Genomic DNA, 20,813 nt, shown 5'->3' on the forward strand with positions numbered 1-20,813 from the left:
GCTGACAATGGGCCATCGGAGACTAAGACAATGGAAAAAGCATCCTTGTCTCTTGCAATGAGATCTGCCACTCAGTATGTACAGGGCTGGCTGCCATTACCCACACAGTTCCCCATGTTTGGATAAAGAGAGCTGCAGTCTCCAGACGCATCAGTCTAGCCTCTTTCAAGCACTAGGTGTCTTAGCTTTTTGTGAAAGGCCACTAGACTGCATGGCTGTCATTCCTGATCTTCTACACCTTGTGTTGTAATTTGTAGGCAGAGCGAGGAATCAGTAATGCCTTCTAACTTGAATGTTGTCACACCACTGATCCATTGGGGGTGTGCTCTTGCTTTTACTTATTAGTATCTAGCCACTGAGGAGCTCAACAGCCTCTTCAACTTCCTCTCTTTATTCTCAGGTCTGATTATTAAAGCACCACTGGTGTGCAATGGTGCTTTACTGACTCACAATGTCCTTTACCAAAGAGTAGCCACAGCCAGCATGTGAGCTTACCACCTACTGGACAGGTGCTCTAATATGCACCTGGAAGGGGACCTTAAAGAAAGCACCCATCCTTTTTGTTCTGACAAGCAGAAAGGCTGTACTTGTTCAACTCTGTCAGTGTCACAGAACTGAAGCAAAAATAATGCATCACCTGGAAACGGGTATTTACTACTTACTCTGTTCACACATCTCTTGCAGAGGCAGTTTCTCCTCAGTTTTTATTTGGCTGTAGAGATCTTGCAAAGCAAGAAACAAAACCATTGCACATTTAGTTCATTTAAAATGCAGATTTTATTACTGACTCAGAAAACATTACCATTGAAGACCAACCTGCTGGTCTGCAACAATTCCTTTCAATACAATCTTCATACAGTGACTTCTTGTTATTTACACAACATACTATGGATCCTCTGCCTCTCTGCTCCTTGGCTCCAGTTTCAGGAAGGGTACATGTCTATGCAAACCTCTCTACTTGTTTACAATATGAACCAGAGACAGTGTTTGAAAACTTCTGTGCATGCATCTCACTTTCCTTAACCCACTGGGAGGGACCAGCAGGCAGGAGTTTGCTTTGTTCAGACGTTTGAAACCAAGCCTGTACCTGCCTTGCCAAGACTGAACTTGAACACTACAATACGGATTGGGAGGTTCCTACCAGCTGGTATCCTCTGCTTTAATATAAGGCTTGAGTTCCAGATGTCTTTCCCTTAGTCAAATCGCATGCGCTTCAACTCCCTGTGCAGCTTGGACACCTGCAACACATCCTGGAAGGAAGGAGTCAAATGAAGTCTTAGTCCAGCGAATAGGGTGGTGTTGCCTAAAGAGGTTGGGAACGCCTTTCCTTGCTGTTAACGTAAATTGCATGGAGAGGAACACCTCTCTCCACTCAGAGCTGCTCTTACCATCTCAACTTACATGCCTGCTACCCTCCTCACCTACTGCTGTTTAGATGTTTGGCATATTTAGTTTAGAGACTATACTAGTTATGGCACAATAACTAACAGTGCCTAGCATTTCGTGAACAAGCTCTCACTGTCCAAAAAGCCTTCTCCTAAGCAATGAAGCCTTTTCTCTACTTTGATCATCCATTTATTCTAGGGATTAACTGTTCTAAGTGCCACTACTAATTGGCACTGTGTATTAGCATTTTCACTAACCGATTTATGAACAGAGCAGCTGAAAATCAGTCCCTGGAAGTCCGTGGGTGCTGCAGCTCATCAGCATCCCTGAAAAACCAAGCCCTAGATGCATTTTTGTTCTCCTTTAAGACACTTGGTTTCTGGTGGGGGTGGGAACTTAGATATTGTCTGTATTCTAGAAGTGCTTTCTGAACACCAACAGAACATACCACAGTAGGAACTGTGAACTTATTCTGTAAGTGGACCATGGGGCAGGGGAGGCAAGGAGAAGGTTCATGATCATACCTAGAGTTTACTTTTAAAAAACTACTTTCTAAGCCCCCCTTCTGTCTACTGATCTCCATCTATCTTACAACACCCACTGTCAGCTCCTAGGTGTATTACAGAGAGTTGGGCACACAAGAGCAGAATAAGGCTCCACAGGAGCAGTGTTTAATGCATTTCAAACCAAATCTCACATGCTCCTCAATTCTCCCAGGAACCAAGTGTTCAGAAGTTGAGTGACAGCACTAGGAAGAACAGCTTTGGGGCATGCCTGCCACCCACCCCTGAACAGGCCTGCCAGAGTTCTGCTGAGCAAGCACCAGGCTTCTGAAGCCCCACTGAAACTGCCTGGATAAGAACTCCAGGGCACAGCCACTTTGCTATTTTTCTATCTCAGAGCAGCAGAAATCAGAACCTAGTATGCACCTCCCCCAGATAGGGAAGGGATTCAAGATCATGGCAGTACAGAGCAGGTCATCTTGCTGGGGATGGCCTGGGGAAGTGGAGACAGCCTCTGAGGGCTGAAAATTCTAACCAGTGGTTGCTCTGTTCCATTTTCAACTGAACCTCCAGGAAGGCGTGAGGCTGCTTAGTGGGCAGGACACAGCAGCTAAGGTTCTCTTCTACAGCTCTTATTATGCAAGGGGGAAGCCAGGACTGCAAGTTTTAGTTTTCCTAAAAGGCAACTACACAGCTTTTTTGCCCGTAAAGGTCGGTTCTACCTTCCCATTGAACCTACTGCACTACAGGTAAAGCATAAGGGAACTCTTACTGCCATACAAGTTAAAAGTTACATTGCTATGATACCAGGGGGATCCTTACTTCCTGAAGTGGGGGGAACTCCCCCTGCACTCTTCATCTCTCTCCTGCTGTTGGGTAATTTTCTAATGCTAGGTCAACTTTATTATAAGCAGTCAAGCTTTAATTTCTTGTAAGCAGTTTGTAAAAACTAGTTTCCATAGCTTAGGTAAGATAAATCAACCAACATACATTTAAAATGTCAGACTCCTGCAAAATACAATTGTTCCTTATACTGTCTTCAGAATACTTTTACATACAACACTTCTAATCAAAGCTGTGTTATGTAGTGCAGTGCACATCTGCATGATAAAAATAATTTTGCTCAGTCTTCTAAAGTAATACTGTTAAATGCTAGGAGAGAAAAAGTCAAATCAAACAGCAAACAGAAAGCCAATAAGGCAAGTGGTAACATTCACTTCACACCATTTTAGGAAAGCTAACAGCAACCTTTAAGTATTTCCCCAACCTCTGAAAACAGTGGCCACAATTCAAGAGTTTTCCCTCCTTCAAAATGTACAGTAATACTGTAGGATTTTTACCTGCCAGCTGATTTCCACAGCAATTTTAAATACATTTGTCAAAAGATTCTACAAAAATTTAGATTGAATATTCTCTCAAGGACAGAATTCCTGATGCTATAAATCTAAAGCTAGAGAAATGACCATTTGTAAAATACTGACTGCTTCCTGGAAGTATACCTGTCTGTAAGTTCCTACACTTTGTGCAATGTCATTTTGCATGGTTTGATTGGGAAAACTGAATACAGAATACAATTACTTTTACTTAATTTGTAGCAAGTGCTATCTATCAGTCCTAAAAAATACACAACATGCAAAAACCTTATGCTGTCGTCATGTTGTTGAAAGATATTCAATTGAACCATGAGAGATATCAGAAATGGGAGCTCATGCTTTCAAACTCATGAGGCCCATGTATAAGGCGATACAGATTTGGGCAGCTGGAAAAAAGAAAGGTATGTCTAGTTGACTAGAAAAATGAAATAGCATTAATAGGTCCATTCAAACACTTCATTTACACTATTCATAAAAATAAAGTAAGATTTTATTGAAAAATAGGTCTGGTCTATCTTCCTATTTTAAAATACAGAGTTTCTACCAGAACAAGATTAGCAGCTCAGTTTTGATTTGGAGAGTTTCTATTTTAATGCTAAGCTAACCTTTTAAAGGTAGCTGGACAAGTTAGTTTTTGGAAAATGTGCATGCCATCTTTTATTAAGCTACAGGTATGTATATGCAGAACAATGTACTGTCACACATTCCACATGCAAAGCATTCATTTCTATTTCCTCAAGTGTCTTCCTTTATTCAAACGTTCCTTTTAAGTACACTGAACCAATATTGCAGCAACACTCAACTTGCTGTATAGCGCCACCTAGAGCATCCTCAAGGAATTAGCAAAGTTCCCATACAAGAACTTACTATCTGGAACAATACTACTTTCAGGGGAAGGCTTTTGGAGTATAGCAGAAAGGTCTTATTAATGCCATTACAGTAGAGTTTAAATGCTAACTTAGGCTCTAATGCATTAAGCTAGAAAAGGCACTCCCAATTTCAGTTCACTGACATTTATATGTCGTGCTTCAGAAAATTCTCATTGTTGCATCAACATTAGACCTTACATAAGTCTTATGCTTTTTACTCTCACCATACACAGTCCCCATTATGGGACTGTACTGTAGTCCTTAACTGCATCATGCCATCATAACCACCCTAGGCACCTAAAATGCTTTCATCCCAAGAATGATTTAATAGGGGAAGGGTTCTCTTTTAAGCAGGTTTTTCCCTTTTAAAAAAAAATGGAGAAGGGAAGTCAGGGCCTTTTTACAACCTATTTATTCTTTGGACTGTCTCTGCTCACCACATCTGCATGGTTGTCATTTTTAATACTGGCCAATTCTCCACTCTTTAGCTTTTTCAAATAATCATGTGGTCCTTTCCCTTCAAAGGATGAGGGGCTTTTGTAGGAGCCGCCAATTTTATCCCAGAGCGTAAAATATTGACCATAGTTGTAATCAAAATACAAGTGATGATCAGTGTGATGGGCAGAGCCATTGATAATGTGTTTCAAGAAATCTGGCACGCGGTAATCACCATCGTGGATAGAGATTGTCCAGACATTGACAGCAATGTAGAGACCCAAGTAGGTCACCTTGTGCAAAGGAAAGAGGAAAGGATAGATGTGATAGGGAATACTCTGCAGGAAGCCATCCACGGGGTGGAAGGCGTGACTTGCAAACGGTGTAGCAACCTTCCAGCGGTGATGGGGCTTGTGGAGACGCTATAGAAGAACAGAACAAAGTTAGCACCTACATTTTGATGAAGCCAAAAACAAATGGGGCTTCAATCTGGCACCTCCTAGGTCCACATAGCCTACCATATGACTAGGAAATGTCTGCATAACTGCATTTTACTGTAGCTCAATTTCTTCCTTGTCCCTCTCAACCTGTAAACTGACACACAGGGTACAATGGTAGCCAGACACATACAAGCTCTGCTTGAGCTTGCATGCTAAAAACACAGCACTGTGGCCATGGTGGCCGCTTGGGCTAGCTGCCTGAGTCTGTACCCAGGGGACTGGGCAGCTTGCAAGAGCTGCTGCAGACATTGCTACTTTTAGTGCGTGCGGTGTAGACATATGCCCTCCCCTCTCAAACAATCAGCCTCTGGAAGCAAGTCCAAATGGCTTATTTGCCCCTCTCCAACTGCTATATTTAAATCACTATTGTATGCAAAGAACAGTGTCAGATTAAAGAGTACATTTCACATAGAATTTGACCCAGATTTTGAGATTGCCACAGTGTTAATGTGTCAGGTTAACTAATGATACCACCGCCAGCGCCATGAGAAATAAACCTTTATCTTATGCTAGAATCCAATAAGAATATATTTTTATTTGAATCTGGCATATTATGCTCTTAGGGCCTGATCTGAAAGCAACTATCAGCGGAAAGATTCCACTTCAGTGGGGTGCATCCCAAGTCTTTTACAAGACCCGGTAACTAGTTCTGTGGCTTAAATCCTCATTTTGCCAACAGGGAAACTGAGGCAGAAAAGGGATGTGACGTATCCTAGTCCACAGGGAGAATTCTCTGAACTGGGTTTGAACACTAGAGCTCCTGAGCTGAAACCTAAAATGCTCACTTACATTTTACCACCATTGGGCTAGAAGGAATTAAACATGAAAGCAGCCACAGTTAACCCCATGGGATTACTCACATGCAAATTCTTTGATGAACTGAGGCCTAAAAACTTCTGACATAGTGACAGGGTCTTTCATCAACATATTTAACTATAAGGTGTGGAACCAAGCTACATGGTGGGGAGAAAGACCTCATCCCTTTCCATGCTCCAAATCAGGGAGCTGGTAGAGCCTAGGGAGGATTCCTCCAGCCCAGGAACTGTGGCTAACATTCAGAATGCTGCCCTCTGAAAACTCCCTTTGCAAAGCCCAGCATAAGGGGTAGCACAGGGACAGGGCCCTTTAAAGCAGAGCTGCAGCACAGATATTCTAAGCAGCATTGCCACAAGAGAGGGTAGCCTGGGGAAGCTGCCATGCCAGACACACCCACATGGATCCTACTCCCAGAGGAGCCCAGGGTCAGGTAGGCACAAAGGTGGGTTAAAGCCACTTGACCTGCCTCCCTCTGGGCAGCAAGTTCTGCATTACACCTCTTAGATCTTAGTATTTATAGAATAAAGCCCACAAACACCCTGTTAAGTCCCATTACATTTTAAATCAGTCTTGCTAAACTGCCATTAAAATATGGCAAGCCAGACAATCTGTCTGTCCTTTCTAAGGACAGACAAAGAAAAGTATTTTACTCACACCTTCCTGCCAACTGCCCCACCTTTAGAAAAGGGTCAATCACATCCTGGATGAGTGGTTATATAAAGTTGTTTGAAGTCTAGTATGCTTTATATCTATTTATCACTACTCCTACCTTGTATACAAGTTTATGATGGAGGAATCTGTGAATCCAGTAAATGCACATGTCGGTGAAGAAAAGGAAAGAGAGCATGCTAAGGATTACACCAAGCCATCCTAGGAAAAATAAGAGACTTCACTTACAATTAAGATATTATAGACAATTAGGCAAGTGTCAAGATGGTGAAAAATAAGTCTAAGACGACACAAGGAACATGTAACAATCTTTTTGCAGTATTTCTTTCTATATCCTGAGGCTAAGTCATTAGGTTATAAGAACGAAGCTCAGCCAAACAGGATTTCCATTGTATTAGTGTAGTGATTCTTGCTAGTGAAGAGTTCCGATTGCTTTTAGGCTCTAAAATGCTGAACTGAACCAAATGGAGAAGCTTTCAGTACAGTCTTTCATCAATGAAGTGAGCTGATCTTAACTCCATCCTCCTAAAAAAATACATTAGTACTCTAAAGGAAACTGTCAAGTAGATAGTTACTTTCACATGCACCAGAGTATATAAACGTAAGTGTTTTTTCCAAAACATGTGAAGCCAGGAAACACAAGACTGTTTTGTTTTCACTTTGGAAAAAGGTACAGACTAGATAAATGCAGCCAGAGATACTGAAGTTATCTAGGACCCAAGTTGTTTGATTTTATGATAAACAAATGCCCTTATTACCACTAACACCTTCAAACTGAAACTAACTATTTACTTGGTTGGTTGTTTACATTTTGTATTGGTCACCTGGCCAATGCAGAAGTCTTTTATATACAGAAAAAGAAAAACAGGAACACTTGTGGCACCTAACAAATTTGAGCATAAACTTTTGTGCACTCTCTTGTGTTGTCTGTATACTGCCCCCCCATCTCATATTTAGGTTATAAGCTTTTTGGGACAGAGGCCATCTGTTATGTATTTGTATGGCACCCAGCATGGTGGGGTCCTGGTCATAGACCAGGACCGCAGGCACTGCAGTAACAGAAGGGTCAATTCCTGGTGCTGCACTGTTTGGTTTGCAGTTTTGCAGGCGAATGTTTATTTAAAACAAACAGTTTCCTGTGGGGGGAATGGACTGCATGAATAGTTTTGTAAAAGTGAGCTCTGACAAAAATGTTAATTGCAGGCTGTCCTGAAAGCTTCCAATTGTGCAGAAAGGCACGAGGAGCTGCATCCACCCAAGTGTTCTCTCCACCTGGAATCTCACTTCAAGGTGGTAAATTAAAGCTGTATAGCATGTTGTATGTGTGGGTGGTAAGTCTTGATTAGGCCCTTATACAGCATTCAGAAAGTAGTTAAACATTAGGAATTTAATTTCAGGCAGGGTTTTTGTAAATGAATGTATTTAAAGAAATACAGATGGCATGAGCCACTAGAGAGCACAACTGAGTTGCCTCTTGGATGGCATAAAACATTAATGTTATCAGCTTCACTAACAATAGAGACAGGTCCTTCAATTTTAGCTCTTGGATATCCAAGTGGGAGTAAGTAGTATACCCAGCACATGCTTAGCCACCACTGTTTGTGCCAGACTTAGGTCTACATGTGGAAAAAAGGCAAGCTGCTCTCCAGGTGAGGTTTGAAGAAGGGGTAGACACCAAGGACCTCTCATTTACTGTGGTGTCAGGAGTAACTGCACTGAAGTCGAAGTAGTTACACAGGAATGGTCAGGATCCAATTCCCTCTGCAGGAAGCTGTCTACACTGCAAGTGGAGGTGTGATTGCAGTGTGGCTAGGCATACCCATGCCAGCTGTAATCTAGCTAGCATGGGACACAATGGCAGTAAAGATGCAGTTGTCATGGACCCCAGCGACTTGAGTACATACTCAGGGTTCCTGGCCGGCTTGCACTGGAGAAGCTAGCCTGCACCTAAGCCCATGTGGACAAGAGTGGTAGTGAGCATGTGGCAGCAGCACCACCAAGATTAGAGGTAGCCTGGATAGGTTTCCTTCTGCTACAGTCACCTTTGTGGTACAGACATACCCTGACTTAAAGGCAGGGGAGGACCAAGGGGGGAAACTAGTTTGCCCACTGTCATAATACACTGAGTCCAAGCCAAATTGTTTGCACTTATGGTGAACAACAACATTTAAGAGACTCCAGGACTGTCTTCTCCCCATTGTTCAGTTGTATTGAGATTAAGGCCCCAGACCTGCCTGGAGCTCATTGTGTCTGCAAACCCCACTAAGGTCAGAGGCTCTGCTGCTTGCACAGAGCTGCTCTCAGGATTCATGTGCCAAGGATAGGCTGGCTTGGGGACTGATAATAGTACAGAGCCCTTTTCCTCTCCAGGCTGGCAGTTCAAATCCACCCAAGTGTACTACTGAAGGAATATGACAATTTCATGGCTGCTGGAAAAAAATGGAGGTGGTTTTGCTTTAGTTCCTATTTTGCTAGTAATTAGCCCCTCTTTGTGGGCTCTCAGCAATGAGACCAAGGAATGTATCAGTATGGAGTCAGACTCTCCCTGTGATCCCTAGGGATGGCTGAGGGATTGAGATATAGGGACAGGTTGCTATTGGAAGGGAAATTTGCACTGCTGCTGTAGCCATTCAATGGCTAGAAGACTCCAGCTCATATCCTGTCCAGCCAGCACCTTGCTCAAATGGCTGAGGAAATCTGTTTTGCCAGTTGCAAATGCAGGGTGAAGTAATAGCTGTATGTGATATGGGTACCAAGAGAAACACTTCTATAACTTCCTCACAACATTGGACAGCTGTGTAATTTGCTACATGCTGAAGGGCTCCAAGGTTAATCTTTATGTGATCTGTTGCATAGTTTAATAGTCTTTACAAGCATGTGCAACAGGGAGTGAGGTAGGTGAATACCTCATGTCTCCCAAAATACAAGCATAAACCTCCTAGGGCACATGCACACTGCATCTGGGAACAAGCCTCCAAGCCCAGGTGGTGGTGCAGTACTGGATCAATCTATGGCTCTGCAGCCTTGAAGGCAAGTGGGGTGAAGAACGGCTTGAGAGCCCAAGCTGAAATATCCATCAAATACCAGCTATTTTTAGAGCACTAGTGAGAGCCCTGAAACTCAGTTGCCATGCCCCTAGATACCTGGTTTTGTTTAAGTTCTTTGCCATGAGGGAATTGCTAGTTTGACGATTTTATAGCAGCTTGACAGAGAAAACATCCCATTGTATATCGCTTCAACAAAACAATTCAGCTCCACTTTGGAAGACACTGGGGTGTAAGCTTAATGGAGACTTGATACTAAACCAGTTAAGCAACCAGTTAGGCAGCTTGTCAATTTACCAAGTATTTTTAGCACTACAGCATGTTCTCACTGGAAGAGAACACAAGAAATAAGGCAGGACACAAGGGGAGAGAGAAAAGGTGAGGAGGGAGCAGGTTGTGTGGAGGAAGAGAAGTGAGAAAGGGCAGTTAGTGGGAGATGAATCCTCCTTGCCTCTTCGCTTGGAATACAGACTGAAGCTGAGAGGGAAGAATTAAGTGTGTTAATTGAAATAGCTAGTATTATTGTAGGGCCTAGGAGCCCTAGTCATGGACTTGAGACTCCACACAGACAGACCTAAGGGGCTCAGTTTAAGTAATGAATTTCCCTACCATACGGAGAGTCTTCAATGTTGTCATAAAGCCTGCTGTAACCTCTGACCTCTGCAAAGAAGAGTGCAACTGTGGGGATGCTGATCCAGGGAAGTGACTGCAGAGCATATTTTATCTCACGCTGCACCTGATTCTAAATATAAAAGCAGACAGGTTTTAATTTTTCAACAGAAAATAGGTACCTTCATGAGAATACCAGAGACTTTTCTGCAGAACAGGAAGAGCAGACATTGCCAACTTGATGCCTGCTTCTGCCCCATATCAGTGCACCAATTAAGCCAATTTTTGTGAACACTAGAGCACCACCCTCCTAATAAGTCTCATGAATCAAGTTTCCCCTGCCATGCTCTGTCGAGAGACATTATCCACTGCCAGTACAGTCCTGCCAATAGTTGTCTTTGCAGTCACAAGGTTGCTCATCAAGAAAGTAGCACTCTGTCCCTTGCTAGTGCTATTCCACTCTACAATTAAATATGCAAAGCCTCCCTGCCAGTGAATTTTAGACAGAACTACTGTTGGCCTCAGAAATGCTGGGCTGGAAGGGCCTCCCCATGTCAACTAGTCCGTCCCCCTGTATGGAGGCAAATTAAAGTTAATGGTTATGAGTCCTCTTTCCACCCACTATTGCTTTTGTTCTTAAGGTGAAGTTTCATGTTTGCGTAATGTAATGTAGCCTTGAAATTGGAGGGTGCTTTCTTTGTATTTGATTTATCTGATGTGCTCACTTCCTCCAATCACCTGCTGCCTAAAACATTAGGCACTGCCAGACCTGAGTTCTCATTCTGGTTTATTCACTGACTTACTATTTAGTCTTGGGCCACTTGAACTCTGCCTCAGTTTCCCCAGTTTTCAAATAGTGATACCTACCTCTCAAGGATATTGAAGGTTAATTACAGTACAGTCTTACTTATGAAGACCTCAGGGAAAGAGGTTGTTTGTAACTCTGAACAAAGTGTTGCTTTTTCAAATTGACTTAATACAGCTTTGAAAGCTTACTATGCAGAATTAAAAGTGTTCCTTTACCATCTTTACAAGTACAGAAGCAGTTTACTTAAATCTGCCCCCCAAAAACAAAAAAGTCAAATTCCATGTGGATCCTCTTAATAATTATCACAAATATTTAGAGCCCTAGCCAAATATCTGAAGCGTTATGAAATCGTATCTAACCTTAACTCATCACTGAATCCAAATTTGAGAGGTAAAGTTCAATCTGCCACATAAGTGTCAAGCTGTTAGACTAGGAAAAACTGAAATTCTTCTCACCTCTAGAAACTGGGGGTGTTGCTTCAGAGAGTGATCAAAAACCAAGTAGTAGCTCAGAGTTCCAAACAGCAAATAAAGCACAAGTGCACCAAGATTTGTTACAATAAGGAGACTGATGATCTGTCGAAAGGGCTCATCCTCGGGCCATGTGGTTGGATACACATATGGTGTGAAAAAGTTGTCATCTACATAGTTCAGGACTAGATCCATTGTTATACCTATACAACATAAAGAGTGCATTAATGCTCTGCATCCAATGTAAACAGTTACATGTCAATGGCATCAACCCCCACAATTCTAGGTGTTCCAAATTCATGATAAATACATGTAATCCGCATGTACTTGGATCAAACAATTTCACTTCACTGCTGTAAATGGTAATATGTTGGACTATAAATTGTCCATTATGTTCTTGTATACATGATGTATACTTCCAACAAAGTGTATTCCACACTTGTGAGAAAACCCGTGTGACTGCTAGTCACAGAACAGGTATAGTTAGGTGGGGAAGCTTCATAGCTGTTACCCATGTGCCTCAGTGAAGACTAAAGCCCTAGGTTTGTTCTAGCTATGACTTATTCTTTTCCCCCCACAAGTAGTGAAGAGCTAAAATTCTGAAATGCAGTAAGTGGCTTAGCCGCCTGAGTCTCACTGATTTTCAGTAGCAAATAAGCCTGTAGACCCAGATCCAAGGTATTTAGGCACTTAACTCTGGCTGATTTGAGTGGAAATTGGGAGTTTCCCGTGGAGGATTTGTGCCTTAAGCATTTTTGAACATTTAACCCACAGTCCTCCCCTGTTACAGTTGCTATACAACAGTGGTTCTCAACTTTTCCAGACTGCTGTATCCCTTTCAGGAGTCTTAATTTGTCTTTCATACATCAAGTTTCACCTCATTTAAACTGCTTACTGACAAAAGTGTCACAGCATACTTCCTGAAAGATTGCTTATTTTCTCTGTATGAAATTGTAGTTTGTACTGTCTTTGCTAGTGCTTTTTACATAGCCTGTTATAAAATGAAGGCAAATATCTAGGTGAGTTGAGGTACCCCCTGGAAGACATGGGTACATGTGCCCCGGTTGAGAATTACTGCCATCAAAACCATACTTGATAAAACAAAATGTTGGCAATGTGCTGGAGTGCGGGCCATTAAATGGCTTTAAACTATAAGGTGCATCATATTAGTAAACGAGTTAAACAGTTTTTCCATGCAAGATGGCTATTTGTACTAGTCCCCTAGTCATATAAACTTCCCATGATAAATAATTCATTTCAAAGACACTTAATACCCATAAGCTTTTTTGGAGTTCCAGCCCCAAAAGCATGCCATGAACTTTCCTATTAGCAAAAATTTGATTGTTCTGTGTCTCACCATGAGTTTAACCATGACCTGAAGTGGCCACATCTCAAGCGAGGTCTGTGGGCATGGCCTATCAAGTCCATGGCTTCTCTGCTGTGGTGGCTATTTGTTATAATTAGATCCTACATTTCTTTATTTTCAGAATTTGTTTTTAAACAAAATACTCAGTTTTTGACCAGCTCTTGTAAGAAAGATGCATCTACTGGAGAGCTGCATTTTTTTAATCTACTGATTAAAAGTGCTATATAAGAAATAGGTAAAGTATGTGTAGCTGTGTCTATCCAGGCATATTAGAGGAGATAAGGTGGGAGAAATACGTCATTCATCTTCTCTAATAGAAAATGCATTATTTTTTAGTGGTGTTTCACTGCCCAGGACCTCCATGCTAGATGTTCTACAAAAACAAGCAAGAAAGCAGTCCATGCTGCAAAGAGAGTTTACAATCTAAACAAGAGTGGACTGAGACCAACTCATTTCATAGCACAGATAAAAACAGGGGGGCAGGTCATGATCCCTGTACTCTTAAGAGGTTACCTGTTCAATACAGAGACACTACAGGTGTGAACAACTTTCATTAGTGTAAGGGGGGGATTACTGTCTCATGGATTCTAGCTGATTTCTCTCAAGAGTGACCCAGGCCACATAAGACAAATCAGTGACGTAGACAAGTTTTCCCTCTTGCTGGACTAAAGATACTTAGAAGTGTCTCCTCTGTGCAATTTGCAAAGGAAAAGAGGGAAGGTAACATTGTTCCAGTCAGAGATCATTAAAAACAGACAGAGCACCGATAATACAGCCCTGGAGGAAAGAATAAGGCAAGGGACATAGGAAGAGGAGCATTATACAGAGGGGTGAGGACAGTTTCTGCCCCTATCTGTCACTGATGTGCATGCAGTGGGGTGATGTGCCACAGCCAGAATGCAACCTCCCACCCTGCTGGGATAGTCCCGACTAGGAACGGGAGGGGGTTAGTGCTACGCCACCGTGCACCCCCGTTATCATCCCCAAGCTCCTGCCACTCACTCCCCTTTCATCCCCCTCCTTCAACCTCCTGCACCCCCAGTCCCCTTGTTAACCCCCTCCCCCGCCCCCCACCTCCGGCAGTCTCCTACCTGCCCCAGGCTGAGCCTCTCCCCGCACACGGCCCTGGCGCGAGACCCCCGCGGGCTGAGATGGGGGCGTGGCCGCCTCGGCTCCCCCCCGGGAGGCGGAGCTTAGAGGTAGCCTGATGAGGCGTCGGAGCCCGGCCCAGCTGGCGAGTGGCGTGACGCAGGCGGCGCGGCTGCCGCGCTCCCGCAATAGGTGGGCGCCGGCCCCTCCCCGCGAGCGATCGGGGGCGTGGCCAGGAGGGTGATGAGCGCGTGGGGGCTCTGCAGCTTCCCGTGCCTTGCTACTCGAATGCACGTTCGCGGCGCAGGTGGCTTGCGTGCTATTTTCAGAAGCGTTACAGGGGTGGGGGGAAGCTTGGCACCTTGATGCAGCTTAAAAGGTGCTAGCAGAGCAGGGAGCCCCCTGGAGGAAGGACTAGATTAGTAAAACTGCCCCCAGGGCTGCATCTCAGGCTTGCAGCGATGCAGCAAATAATGAGATCACTTAGAAGATTGCAGTAGGACAGTATGTTTTCTATTGTAAGGCAGTATTAGGGTCAGAACTGGGGGGGTCACCAGATGTCCTCAAGTCTAGCCCCTTGAACCCAGAACCAAGTAAACCTAGACCATCCATGACAGATGTTTGTTTAACTTCCACTTAAAGACTTCCATTGGTGGGCATTGCACAACCTCCCTTGGTAGGGGAGTCTAGCATTAAACTACTCCTGAGGGCCAGAACTAGTTTATTAGCTCTTTATGCCTGGAAATATTTGATAACAATTGGAATTTCTAAGCTAGAGGAAGAGAAAAGCCAGTCTGGTGAAAACAAGACCCATTCTGGGGACTTGAAGTACTTACCTTACCATGCAACTGTGCTGTAGAAAAAACCCAAGACAGACACAATAGAGGTGGACTGGAGGAGGGAAGAAGAAAACACCTTCTGGTCATCTGGGAAATATTCTGAACTTCAGAAAGGTTAGTTGAACACTCCTAAACACGTAACTGGTTAGATATACATTTCACTTAAAAAACCAATGAAGGTTGGGCCTGTGCAACATACTTGGTCTGCATTTTTGGCAGCTCATCACCCTACTCTTTCCTACAGAAAGTTATGGGGTGTTCAGTTGGAGGGTTCTGGTTATTGTCTTTAATGACTATTCACCTGGCATAATGTTTTGTGGGCTCTGAAGGTTATTTTGCAATGTGTTAAACATCTGATAAACAAGGCTGGTATGCGGACAGGGAGTGTAGCAAACCAAACCAGTAATGATCTAGCACAGAGGTTCTCAAACTAGGGGTCAGGACCCCCAGGGCATCTCAAGCTGTCAACCTTCACCCCCACCCCACTTGCTTCCAGCATTTATTCTGTTAAATATATAAAAGTGTTTAATTAGGGGGTTGCACTCAGGTTTGCTTTGTGAAAGGTATTGCCAGTAAAAAGTTTGAGACCCACTGATCTAGCATGTTATGCCCATAACTGACACCAGAAGGAAGGAATGTAAATGCATGCAGTAGAAAATTGAGTTGCCTGCCCACAGGGGTTGTTTCTTTCCAATAGCTGTATGTTTCTAAATGACCCTATTGACTTATTTTCAGTCACCCAAATGTGCTAGGCATCTCAATAGGAGATAAGCTACATTACTAACAAAGGCCCTGATCTTGAATCACTAAAGTTAATGGTAATTTTACCATTGATTTCAGTGGGTGCTGGACTTGTCCCAAAGAAAATACAGCCTAAACTCAACATGACCCAACAACTGCCAGTCAAACATAACAATAAAAAAGCCCATTAAAATGATCTTGTTAATCAACACTGGCAACAACTGGTAGTTTGTTTCTCTAACTAGGTTAATGGCCTTGAAATGTTACCTGGTATGCAAAATTGCTGATGCTCAGTGTCACTTAGCAAGGAGTAAAACTCTTATAGCTTGTTTTATGAGCAAAACACAAGTGTTGTTTGAGTGCTTGTTTGCAAATCTGAATTTAAATCAGTTAACAGGTAGCAAGAATTTCTCCTATAGTGTTTAAATGCTAGATTTTCTAGCATTGACAACACATTTAATATAAGGAATAGGAAAATATATATATTCCCTGAAGCAAAATTAGATGATTGCACTTTTGAAGGACTTGAAAGCTATGCTATACATAATTTCCTTGTTTTAAGAGAACATAAGGATTACAGTGTACTTTGGGAGAAGGTAGAGATTGTTTCTGATGCTGTTAAAAGAGCAACCACATGGTCATCCCTTACCATGATACCATAAGCAATATTGGTGCAGGAATAGGAAATGTATAATGATGATCAAGGATCTATATAGGCTTGAGTGTGTTTCCAGATTTTGGAGCCTAATTCTGTTCTCTCTGCTGGCAAAGTTCTCAGACTCCAGGATGTTTGTGGATTTACTAATACTAAGTTGCTTGTATTTTGGTAACCCCCCATATTAACAATTGTAAATTGTAGAATATACAGAATTATAAAGTCAATTCTAGCTTGGGTTCTCCCCCCTTTATTTAAGGGACTTGAATTTCTTTTTCCAAGGCAAGCTGATATAGAACTTATTAGCCTGTAAAAATAGCATGTAGATTTATCTTTATATATACCCACTTACAGTGGTGTGTAGAGTACTGACATTAAATGTCCAACTTGCATGGGAATAAATAGCAGTGAAGATGGTGAAGTATGGCTTAGGAGAATAGAGTACAGTGCCCTACACTCCTGAACCTCCAGAATATATACCCTACCCAGATCTGTGTCCATGCAGTGCCTGCCATATCTACACTGTTAGTTTTAGCATGTAGTGTCCTGCTGCCTCCCAGCTGGGAGAGTTCTTTTTTACCATGACGAAAAGGTCTGGCAGTGGTGCAAGGCTCTGGCAGCATTGAACTGGAGCCCTTCACTGCCTGATGTAGTTACACACCACAGTGACAAGTGTGGACACAGCCTGATTTCACCATGTGTAGCTACACATGCACTGGAAATGGAAAGTGGAATTGAGCAGTCCAAGTAGTCAAGGGCAGAGAAGGAACAGATGGGGGCAAATGGTGGAAACAAAACAACTTTTCAAACATGAGTGCTAAATTTAGCCCTTTGACTCTATTATTGTCCCTCCACCCCACACAGTTCCATCTAGTGGCAATACTAGAGTTGGAGCCCCACTGTGCTAAGTAATTAATACATATTGGAATAGAGTCTCTCCCTTGATTAGCTTATGCTTTAAATACACAACAGGGAAACAAAGGCATAGAAATGAAATACCTTCACCCACCCTGCCAGCAGGTGATAGTTTCTACCTCCAGTTCTCACAATCTCCTGGACTTCTCCTCCAGTGGCCTGTCTACTAGACCAGGGGTTCTCAACTTTTTTTCTGAGTTCTCTCTCCTCCCACCTTACGCTGTGAAAGGTCCACAACTCACTTGTGCCACAACAAATGTTTTTCTGTATACAAAAGTAAATGCAAACATTTGTGAGGAACAAGCAGAGCAAATGTCTGCAGACCCCACATCACACAGTCCCCACAAATCTAAATTAAAGGGTTTACTCACCACTGTAGCACCTCCTGCTAGCTGTCCTGGGGATTAGCTCTGTTCACCAGTGCACCTTCCAAGGGTGGTGCCTCACCAGCATCATTCCTGTTTTAAAAATCTGCAGTCTGCTCTTCAGCTACTTCCCTTACCTCAGGCCTCAGTCTGCAAACCCCAGCATCCAGCAAGGAATTTTTGCTCACTCAACCAGTCCCTGCTAGAAATATTGTTGCATCCAGGCTGCTTATATTTCTCTCCATCATCCAGAAACAGTCCTTCCTTCAAGAGCTCCTAGTAACAAACTGTCTTCCTTTGCCTTGCAACGCCCTTTTTATATGGGTCTGCTTAGCCATGATTGGCTGCTTCCTTCAGCCCTTCTCTGATTGGCTGCTTCCTATGCAGACTCTCTAGGGCTTTGTTAATCCCTTAAAGCCCAGTGTGGGGCAGGTGCCCTATCAGGCCTTCGGTTTCAGCCCTGGGCGGGGCTCAGGGCCCCAGGCTTCAGCCTATGCAGTGGGACTTCAGCTTTCTGCCCTGGGCCCAGCAAATCTAATGCTGGCCCCGCTTGGCAGACCCCCTGAAATCTACTCATGGCCTCCCAGGGGGCCCCGGACCCCTGGTTGAGAGCCACTGTACTAGACCATGCTTCCTCTTACAGTTAGGCAACTAAGTACATGTGGTCTTCCCTTCAAAGTTGCTGAGGTAACTGAAGTCCCTGGATCCTGGAAGGCTTAGCATGTCTGAAAAATCAGGCCACTTTTTAGCTAGATTCCAAAATATGCATTTAAGGGACCTAAGATTAAGTACCCAAGTTGTTTCAGAGGACTTGCACTGGCATGAAACTGGAGTGATGATGATGATGTATCAGACCCAAAATGCATATAGAATTTAATCTTGATCATGTCTGTTTATGAGGACAGCGAGGGGCATGACACAAAATGTAGATTACTGAAAATACACCATACATTTCAAAGTCAGGTCAACTCCTGGTAAGGTGTTTGAAATTCCATTCTTAACAACAACCCAAGCTCTCTCTGCTTAGTTACAGCAAACAATCAGCGTACCACCTGGAAGAGGCACAAACATTCGATCTTCAGGTTTGTACATGCCAAAGAAAATGGTTATCAGATATATGTAAAATGAGGAGCAGTGTTTTACGAGCCATTCATATAAGTCAAATGATCCAGGTTATGTTCAGACACAAATCGACAAACGGTGCGTATTGTCTTGACATACAGCCTTAGTCTTATTCTTTTGCTTTTTCCTTATGTATTGTCTTTCTTTTGTGCTGTAATTTAACACAATGCAGTTTGGAATATTTTTGGTTTTGCTGCAGCACAAGCTACTAGAAGCTGGAGACATGTTGTCTAATAATTAAAGCATGAGACATGAAGTCTCTTCCTACTACAGCTACTGATTTACTGTGTGACCTTGGCCAAATCACCTAATCTCTCTGTGCCTCAGCTTTTTCTATCCATCTATTCTCACTTCAAATCTATTTAGTATATTTTGCTGTTTCAAGTGATTTAACTTTTAAATCCCTAAAGGTTATGCCATAGAAATGCCTCAGACCTTCAGAGCAAGGTAAGCAGTACATTGTGTATGTTATATTACATATTGAAATATAAAATTGGCTTATGAAGGAGTCCCACAGTTTTTGCCATTTTGACCTCTCCATCTTGGAGGGTCGCCTTATAAACAAACTGGCTGATGAACAAGTATATACCATACAAAAAAATAAAGCAGATCTGCCAAAAATCTCTGCCACCATGCCTACATAAAATTGATTGTGATTAGGCTACTGGTGGGTGCACTCCATTGCCCATCATGCTGACTAATGCTGTCCCTTTTTTCCCCCTTGTTCTCCCTGCTCTGTCTATAGCCATTTGTTCTTTCTTGTCTTAAAGTTAGTCTATAAGCTCTTGGGGGGAAGAGCTGTCATTTTGTTCTGTGTTTGTTCACCAGCTAACACAGTGGGGTCCCGGGCCATGACTGGGGCTCCTAGCTGATAACAAATAATAATAATAATAATTAATGAATAATATAGCAATGTAGCCTTAAATATTTTCATTGGGGAAGGTACCCCAAATGTCACAGCTAAATGAAAGATGGAACAAATTGTTTAATAGCACATATTCTAAGGGACCTTTCCCAAACCAGAAGAACTGTGTGTCGCTTGAAAGCCTCTCTCTCTCAGCAACAGAAGTGGGTCCAGTAAAAGAGGGTACCTTACCTACCCTGTCTCTCTAATATGCTGGGCCTGACACAGCTACACTGCACACATAACTCGACACAAGGAGGTTGCGGAGCAAACAGCCTCCATGATCACATTCAGAGCCAGGGTCAGGATACTCACCCAGGATATGGGACAGCCTTGGTCACTTTCGTCTCCCTTCCTGGGGTGGAAAAGGGATTTGAAGACGATTTGTGTGTCCAGAGAAGAGGCCTCATACATATCTATTAGCCCAGTGGTTAAATAACCTATGGGGGATGTGGTAGACTTGGGGTCAATTCTTCCATTACAGCTCACGAGAAGGGATTTGAATAGGGCTGTTTCTTGTATCAAGTGAGTGCCCCGATCACTGAACTAAGGGATATTCAGATGTTGGCTTCCCTTCATACATTTTTGAAGCTGTTCTACTTTCATCAAGTAATAATTGGACAACACAGAACTTGAAATCCCCTCTGTAGTCCAGGGTTTTGGATACTTGCTAAGGTTTTTACTGGGTCTGGTTTAAATCCCCTTTCTTCTTCATGAGAAAGGAGTTCAATCTGGACCTCTTACCTGTTAAGTGAATGTTTTAAGGGCTGAGGTATTCTAAGCTGATGGCTGTCTCTGTCCTTTCTGTTTAAGGTGGGCCACTTTCAGTAAATATGACATGAGAATTGGGCCAACCAGTATGGGTGATTGATTCTCACTATAGTTCAGTGGTTTGGGTACTTACCTCAGCAGTAAAATGGTGTGGATTCAAATCCCTGCCTACCCTGAAATGGGATGGGTCCCTCAATCTCTTACTGCTCAAGTGTTCCACTTTAACTATATATTAACTGGAGCAAAACACATTCTCAAGTCCCTCTCTGGTGTTGGGGTTAGGGTGCTTGCTTAGGTTGCCGGTGACCTTGGTTCAACTCCCTGCTATGTCGGACAGGAGGGCCTCTGGTGGATGAGAGGAAATCCCTCCTAGCTGACCAAGAGGCCTGTCACAGGGCCTCTTGCTCCTTTAATTAAAGGGGCTTTTGCTGCTGAGCAGTAAAACCCCCTCCCTCTCTTGTCCACCATGATCAGGATACACGCCCAGGTTGTGGCAGACCCCAGGGCACTCCCCTGCTCTTTTGAGGGGTGTGAACTGGGGGCCGCCACCTCCTGGGGAGAGTC

General features: G+C 43.2%; 1 protein-coding gene across 2 annotated transcripts; it reads right to left on the reverse strand.

Annotated features, from left to right (window-relative positions):
- Positions 1 to 758: 758 nt before the first annotated feature.
- On the reverse strand, positions 759 to 14,828 carry SC5D (sterol-C5-desaturase). 2 transcript variants are annotated; one of them, XM_032802361.2, is made up of 5 exons: positions 14,774 to 14,828; positions 11,468 to 11,685; positions 10,205 to 10,337; positions 6,652 to 6,752; positions 759 to 4,988 (listed from the first exon to the last, which is right to left on the reverse strand). In XM_032802361.2, exons 2-5 carry the CDS (start codon positions 11,675 to 11,677, stop codon positions 4,539 to 4,541), a joined length of 894 nt encoding a protein of 297 aa, XP_032658252.1. In that variant the 5' UTR covers positions 11,678 to 11,685; positions 14,774 to 14,828; the 3' UTR covers positions 759 to 4,538. The 2 variants fall into 2 exon arrangements, with proteins under 2 accessions (XP_032658252.1, XP_032658251.1); XM_032802360.2 differs by lacking the exon at positions 14,774 to 14,828 and adding an exon at positions 13,940 to 14,339.
- Positions 14,829 to 20,813: the final 5,985 nt, after the last annotated feature.

The sequence above is a fragment of the Chelonoidis abingdonii genome, chromosome 18 (assembly GCF_003597395.2).
Source record: "Chelonoidis abingdonii isolate Lonesome George chromosome 18, CheloAbing_2.0, whole genome shotgun sequence".
Classification (NCBI taxonomy): Eukaryota; Metazoa; Chordata; order Testudines; family Testudinidae; genus Chelonoidis; species Chelonoidis abingdonii.